Source organism: Lolium rigidum, chromosome 7 (genome assembly GCF_022539505.1).
Source record: "Lolium rigidum isolate FL_2022 chromosome 7, APGP_CSIRO_Lrig_0.1, whole genome shotgun sequence".
NCBI classification, from domain to species: Eukaryota; Viridiplantae; Streptophyta; class Magnoliopsida; order Poales; family Poaceae; genus Lolium; species Lolium rigidum.
In genome coordinates, this window is record NC_061514.1 from 172,054,340 (window position 1) to 172,062,381 (window position 8,042).

The 8,042-nt window shown below is 50.1% G+C and overlaps 1 protein-coding gene across 1 annotated transcript; it reads left to right on the top strand.

The window, feature by feature from the left end:
• Positions 1–5,360: 5,360 nt before the first annotated feature.
• LOC124677201 (quinone-oxidoreductase QR2-like) lies at positions 5,361–6,304 on the top strand. Its single transcript, XM_047213200.1, has 2 exons — positions 5,361–5,434; positions 5,521–6,304. Exons 1-2 carry the CDS (start codon positions 5,412–5,414, stop codon positions 6,110–6,112), a joined length of 615 nt encoding a protein of 204 aa, XP_047069156.1. The 5' UTR covers positions 5,361–5,411; the 3' UTR covers positions 6,113–6,304.
• Positions 6,305–8,042: the final 1,738 nt, after the last annotated feature.

Consider the following 8,042-nt stretch of genomic DNA (forward strand, 5'->3'; position numbering starts at 1 on the left):
CACCCAGCAAGTGCGCCTCTTGCCATCCTTACAGCCCCACCAGAAATTCCGAAGGAGACCATTAATATGTTGGCATAAACCTCTCCGCAACCTGAAACAGGCCATAGAAAACGTGGGTATCGCCTGCGCCACAGATTTGATCAAAACTTCTTTTCCTGCCGCCGATAACAACATCTCCAGCCACCCTTGGACCCTCTTCCAAACCCGGTCCTTCAAATACTTGAAAGCCCCATTGACAGATGTGCCGACATCAGAGGGCATTCCCAAGTATTTTTCGGTCAAAGAGACATTATGAACATCAAGAACGTTCATTATCTCTTGTCTTACTGTCTCCTGACATCCCTTTGCAAAGTGTATAGATGATTTGTTTACATTCACTTGCTGGCCAGAGGCACTACAATAAAGCTGTAAGACCTCCTTGATCTCCTGTGCACTCTCCCTATTCGCCTTAAAAAACAGCAGGCTGTCATCCGCAAAGAGTAAATGGCTAACCATCGGTGCTGATGCTGCCACTTTAATTCCACTTAAGCTCAATGACTCAACTCTTGATTTTAACAGGCACGAAAGGCCCTCCACTGCCAATAAGAACAAATAGGGTGAGATAGGATCTCCCTGCCGAATACCCCTCGAAGGAGAAAAACTCTCGAGGCGGTCACCATTGAACAGAACTAAGAAAGAGACAGTTGTGACTAAACGCATCACCATCTCCACCCATAAACGATGAAAGCCCAATTTTAACATGATTGCCCGTAAATAGCTCCATTCTACGCGGTCATAGGCTTTCTTCATATCCAACTTTAGAGCGCAACATCTCAAATCTTTTGCTCTCTTGCGCTTCATAAAATGCAAACACTCAAAGGCTGAAATAATATTGTCCGTGATCAATCGACCCGGAACAAACGCTGATTGCTCCTCTGATATAACCTCTGGCAGTATACCCTTCAGTCTGTTGGCTGCAACCTTGGAAGCAATCTTGTACAGAACATTACATAGGCTGATCGGTCGAAACTGCCCCAACTCCTCCGGACTTGCTACCTTCGGAATCAAAACAATGAAAGTATTATTTATCACCGAGGGGTCATCCCCACCTCGTAGTATCCTCAGCACCACCGAAGTCACTTCCGCACCACACACCTCCCAGTGATGCTGGAAAAAATGCGCGGGAAAGCCATCTGGTCCCGGAGCCTTTGTTGGAAACATCTGGAATAACGCTTCTTTAACCTCCTTCTCCTCAAACGGCTTGAGGAGCCCATCATTCATTGCTGGAGTAACTTTAGCTGGGACCGTCTCTAAAACCCTCTCCATGTTACTTGTCCCCTCCTAGCGATACAGATCCTTATAAAATCTTGTTGTCATCCTTCCCAGCTCAGCAGCGTCCATGGACACTGTCCCATCCTCTTTCTTGAGCTTGCTAATCTTGTTCTTCTTTTTTCGTTGGCTCGCCCTCATATGAAAGAATTTTGTGTTTTTATCCCCTGCTCGTAACCACTGAACCCTCGAACGTTGCTGCCACATTACTTCCTCTCGATGGTTCAATTCAACAATACGATCAGTCAGTTTGATCTCCGCATGCGAAGGCCCAGTCCTCAATGGATCCGACTGCAGCCTATCGAGCTCCTCCTTGAGCTGCTTCAACTCAAGTCTCACATGGCCAAAAGTTGACCGGCCCCAATTCTGCAGCTGGCCCGCCACCTTGGAGAGCTTCGACTGCAAGTCTGGTAACGACAGGGCTGCTCCTTCTTCTTCCCATGTTTGCTGAAACATCGGAGAAAAATCGTTATGCGTTTCCCACATAAGTTCATACCTGAACTCACCCTTAGTAGGTCTCCTCGTCCTCGCCTCATCCCTGGGCGCCCACCTGAGTAGAATGGGCCCATGGTCTGATGACGCCGCAGACATATTCTCGACCTTAGCTAGTGGAAAACGCACTGACCAGTCCGCTGATGCTAGGGCACGGTCGAGGCGCACCCGACAATAAGAGCCGCCGGCAACTTTCTTCTCGAACGTCCACCTGCGTCCTTCAAAACCAAGATCATGAAGCCCACACACATCAACCATCTCTCGGAAACCCTCAATTTGCGCAAGGCTGCGCTGTTGAACTCCGTCATGTTCCGATCGATGTAACACCTCATTAAAATCGCCAATACACATCCATGGAAGCGAGCATGACGACTTGATAAACTTAAGCATATCCCATGTCTTGAAACGCAGGTGCGTTTGCGCTTCGCCATAAACACAAGTCAGTCTCCAAGGCTCCTCTCCCTGTTCTGTAACAATCGCATCAATATGGTATTGCGAGTACGGTAAAAAATCCAACTTTGTTTCTTTATTCCAATAGATTACAATTCCACCCTTACGGCCATCACTGCTAACCGCAAACGCTTTGTCATAACCTAAAGTACGACTAAGACTTTCAGCCCGCACTTTTTGCACTTGGGTCTCCAACACACACAGTACGGTAGGGGCATGAGTCCTCGCGAAGTCGCGAAGTTCCTTGATGGTCGCCGCGCTGCCCACACCACGACCATTCCAGCTTAGACAACTCATTGTGGCTGGCGGCGCTCCACACCGGAGCCCGCCTCATCGTTCATAGTCGCACCACCCGCAGCAGCCTTTCGCAGCTTCTTCTTCTTTTCCGTTGGCGGGACATACACCGGCGGCGGAGGGGGGACACGTTCTCCCGCCTGTTCCTCCACACCGTCCAAAACCAGTGTCTTCTTTGCCCCCGTTACCGGCTGACCTGATTCAATCTCCACTGGTTGTTTTAGTGGACTAGTTGCCGTATCACTGACATCATCTAACTTGTCCTTGTCTAGCCCGGCCTCCTCAGAGTTTCTCTTCTTATTTTGATTAAGCACTGGCTCCTTCGGCCTCCACCTGCGGTGCTCCCGAGCACCCACTCCGTTCTCATGCATGCCCGTCCCTCTCCCTGTCTGGCGACCCCGATTAGTCGTAGGCCGCCCTCGACCACCGCCCGGCTCCCGCTCAGCAGCACTTCGCGCACGCAGCCCTGGCGTTCCCGGTTTCCAGAATTGCTCCTCTGAGATCATCCAGTCTCCAAACTGTAATTCAGCAGGCTCATGCTCCCCTGACCCACACTCCAAAAACGTGTGACCCATCCTTCCACAATGATCACAAAAACGGGGCAGCTTCTCGTATTTGATCTGCAGAAACATGCGATCATGTCCTTCCAAAACCAGCGGCACAAAACGGGTCAGCGGTTTGGTCGAGTCTAGTTTCACTCGCACCCTATGAAAAGCACCCGTTCTTGTCTGCACAGCTGCAAGATCCACTGAGATGACCTCGCCCACCCTGCTCCCGAGCTGCTCAAGCACTTGCTTGTTGCGGAACAGCGGCGGTATTTTATGAATTTGGATCCAAGCCTGCACCCCACTCGGGATGACAGTAGGAGTCATCGTCGTACCATCAAACGGTTCCACCATCAGAGCACAACCCCGAAAAAGCCATGGCCCCTCCAACATCACCCTGTTCCAATCTCCGAGACAATGAGCCTGAAGAACGAACAGATTCTCCTCCACCGCATGGAAAGTGACCTCCCTCGCCGGCGTCCAAGCTGCGTGCATCGTCTTCTTCAAAGAGTCCAGACTGAAGGATTTCTCCGTCAGCACTTTCGCCGCCGCCAGCCACTTCACCTCCGGCCAAGCCTTGATCTCCTCCCGTCCAAGAACCACCTCGTTCAGTTCCGCCTCATGCAGGTTCAGGCACCTCAGGAGCTCCTGGACGTCGACGTCCTTCTTTCCCTGCCCGCCTCTCGCTCTGGAACTCTCAGCCATGGCGATCGATCCACTCCAGACCCGTGCCGCGCAAGGAAACCGCCGCCCACCCAAATCTCCCAAGGCCGGGTAGTCGGGCAAGCCGACCCCTTGATCAGCCCGAGTCAACCGGGAGGCAGAGAGGATCCCGCGCCGGGGAACAGCCGGAGAGATGAACCTTCAGCGGAGATCGCCGCCAAATCGCCTAACCCTAGAGAGAAACCCTAGGTCCATGCACTAATTATATTTAAAGGTATGTGTAAGACCATCTTCAATGGAGGTTCACATTTAAGATGTCGGGCCTACAGACCGGAGGGAGGCCCATCCGTTTGCGGGTGTCAGTACATCAAAGAACATCTCAGTTTAGCCCGCTGCTGGGTATTTTTATCCAATTTTTATATACACATTTCGCACATAAAATAATTTAAATATAGCAAAATAATAGCAAATCGTTCAAGTTTTGCAAAATTTGCCCATTCGCGGGCATCGGTTGGAGACGCCCTAACCTATTCACATATAGTTGGTGGTATGTGAAAAAAAACATCTGAATTAGATAGTCTGGGCAAATTCATGTAATTTCCTCTCTAGGATATTATTACCTTTATTTTTTTTCCTTTTCTTCAATCAGCTTGCTTAAATGAGCTGGTCAGCATGGGCCGCTTTACAAGCAGCTTCCGTCGTCATCACATCACCTGGTCCTCTCGCTGGATTCCTGTTGCTTTCCCCTCCGAATACGAGAGCACGTACTTGCTTTTTCCTCTCTTTTTTTGTGTGTGGAAGCGTAAGACGCCAAGAACACGCACGCAACTCAACCAGCTGATATAGGCGCAGTGTCCAGGTTATTTGTTCACCGGCCACACTCATAATTAGTAGCCATGGTAAAGGCAATGGAAAGGGTCATTAGGAAGCAGGGGCGGGGCGGCGCCAGGAGAATTCCTAGATATTCATGTGGATACCAATAATTTTGGCAAAACGGCAAAGATTTTTACAAAACAAGGACGGTTTTAGCAAGTAAGTGACGATTGTGGTAAAACGGTCACCATCTTGACAAAATGAATACCAAGTTGTAGTTTTCTAGAGCCGCCAGTTTTGAATCAGTTTGAGTTAGAGCAACTACAATAGAGTTCAGTCAGCTGACTATAAGACATTAAATAATATATTTTAGATGAGTTGGAGGAGAGAGAAGAGGAGAGAGAAGGGAGGTGGGCTACTATGCAATAACCAAACTTCATGACATACTCCTAGGCACCTTGTGAGAGTGAAAGGTGGGTCATATATTAGTAAAGTACTACATTCTTATAGCCAACTACTGTACATGTTAGCTATATGATAACTACAAATGATATGATATTTTGTTATAGCCAACAGTTGGCTATACTATTGGAATTGCTCTTACTACTTACGCGACTTAGCAGTCTGTACTTTGGACCCAAACTCTTGGCTCTTGGTGCCAAGTGCCAACACTATATGCGCCCTTTTTCAAATTGCTGAGTTTTTTTTCCATGTAAAGAGTGCGCTGGTATCGAGGTGCACTAATTTGATTTCCCCTCTACTGTTTTCTATAAATACATGGGCCTCATTGTCTACCAACACAATTCAGAAACACAAATCAAGGCCGGAAAAGAGAACTCTGCAGCAATGGCGACCAAGATCTACATCGTGTAATGCTCCGCCTCTGCTCAATCTTATTCTCCTATCAGCTAGCACAGTCATCTTATTCCTTCTGTTTATTCTCTTCTCTCCGCAGGTATTACTCGACCTACGGGCATGTCGCGACGCTGGCGGAGGAGATCAAAAAGGGCGCCGACTCCGTCGCCGACGTTGAGGTCACCATCTGGCGGGTCCCGGAGACGCTGCCGCAGGACGTGCTTGAGAAGATGCACGCGGCGCCGAAGCGTGAGGAACACCCTGTCATCACGGCGCGGCAGCTGGCCGAGGCCGACGGCATCCTGTTCGGCTTCCCGACCCGGTTCGGCATGATGGCGGCGCAGATGAAGGCCTTCTTCGACACTACCGGCGGCCTATGGCAGTCTGGTGCCCTCGCCGGCAAGCCCGCGGGGGTCTTCTTGGCCACGGGCACACAGGGCGGCGGCCAGGAGACAACGGCTCTCACGGCCGTCACACAGCTCACGCACCACGGGATGCTGTTCGTGCCGGTCGGGTGCACGCAAGGCGCCGGCATGTTCGCCATGGACGAGGTCAAGGGCGGCAGCCCATATGGTGCCGGCACCTTCGCCGGCGCCGACGGCAACAGGCTGCCCAGCGATGCTGAGCTCGCCTTGGCGGCGCATCAGGGCAAGTACTTCGCCGGCATTGCCAAGAAGCTCAAGGCCGTCTGAAGCCTGATCACTAGCTGTGACGTACCGTTCATGTATAGATGTCGTCAGAGATTTTGTCTACATAAATTTAAATTTTAATAAATCTAAAACATTTATTTTATAGATAAAGGTAGTACTGCGTGCGATGCAGACCCGATGGTGTTTCTCACGCATCATATCCATTGGACCAATATTTACAGAGTTGTATACCAATTTAGCTGTATTGCATTTAATTTCTTGTTTGTTTGCAAATAATTTTACCTATCGAGGGAGGCTTGACCTTCAATTTTTAACAGCAGAAAAGGAAACAGCGCAGGATATTATACTGCTAGTGAAATTTTGCTCTCTACCTTGAAAGTTTCAGCTGCAGCTTCGGTAGAAGATGGCGTATATATAAAGTCTCAAGCGGAATCCCGCCAAAATTTTACCTTAGTTTATTTTATAATTTACCTACTTAGTAGTTCCTCTGTATAAAAATGAATGTTTTATTTTTTTCTAATATGTATATCTACAAATAAAATATATTTCGATATATCTATTTAGATAAATTAAGACACTTATTTTATACTAAGGTAGTAGGTCTCTCTATGTACCACCAAACCAAATACATAACAAATGAATTAAATAGGCGGTATATTCCAAATCTTAAGCTCCCCTACTTGGAAAGGTAGTTCATTCTTCTCGCCACCCATTTAACCACATGTCTTGTCGTTCCTCGTGTTAGGGCATCTCCAACGGGGTGAGCGGTCGCTCGGGCGAAAATGTGTCTGATACCATCTCCAGCGAGGCGACGCATCGTGATCGGGCCGTCCGCAACGACGCAAATCTGGTGCTGGAATACGTCACGGCGGACGCTGCGCGCACGCACCAAGTGACCGCTCGTATCTCCATCGGGCCCGTCTGGCAGCGAGCCTGTATCGAGGGTATTGCTTTCGTGGTCATCGCTTCCGCCGTCAGCGCTTCCGCGTCTGCGCCGTAGCCTTCGCCATCAATGTCGCGGCTGCCTCTTCTGCGCGCGAATTGGCGGGCGGTGGCTGGGCTTGTGCGCCGCCTTGAATGGCACCGTTTTCCGCGCGCCCAGCGTACGTTCCGCCGGTTCCCAACTGGCCGTTGGTGGTACCGGAGCTCGTCGTGCTAGACAACAACGAGGAGAAGCAGTAGGCGCAGGCGTTTAGGATTTTTTTTTCTCCATGTGTTCAACTATGTAAATTATATTTTCATGTTAAAAAATGGAAATTCAAAAAAAATGTGTCATGTCACTGGAGCCACCCGACGCAAACGGACGCGCGGTCGATTTCGACCGACGCAAACAGACGCGCGCGGACATTTTCGACGCTGAAATGCGTCGCCCCGCTGGAGATGCCCAGGCGATGCATTTCGGACAACCAAATTGTCTGCGGGCGTCCGTTTGCGTCGCCTGCCGGACGCGGAAATAGTCGTGCGTCCGTTTGCGTCTGGGGGTCGCTCCGGCGGGCCGACGCATTTTCGGCGCGGGCTAGAATTCAAAAAATAGGTTCTCGCCTCAAATTTGCACGAAATTACAGCCTCAAATTGAGGTCTGAAATAAGTACATCACACTTTGCACATCCACAGGCGCAAAGTGGAGTCCAAAAGGGGCACAACAAGGCCTGAATAGCAATGTAAAAAGTCCAAAAGGAGGCCGAGGTGCTGGGCGCATGGCACCCGCAATGGGACGTCTCGCGCGCGGATTTCGGTGCGCCTCTTCATGAACCAGGCCCTGGTGTCATCGTCGGTGCCGCTCAAGTTGGCTAGCATGATCCTTGTGTCCTCTGCACGGATCTTGGCCTCGGTGTCCATCCTCCTGGCCTCGGCGACGCAATTTGGCCTTAGCATCTGCCTTTTGGACCTCAATGCCCTCTTTCGTGAGGTTGAGGAAGATGGCAGCTGCGGCCTCTTTTTCCAGAAGCCTCTTCTTGTCCCTAGCAGCCAA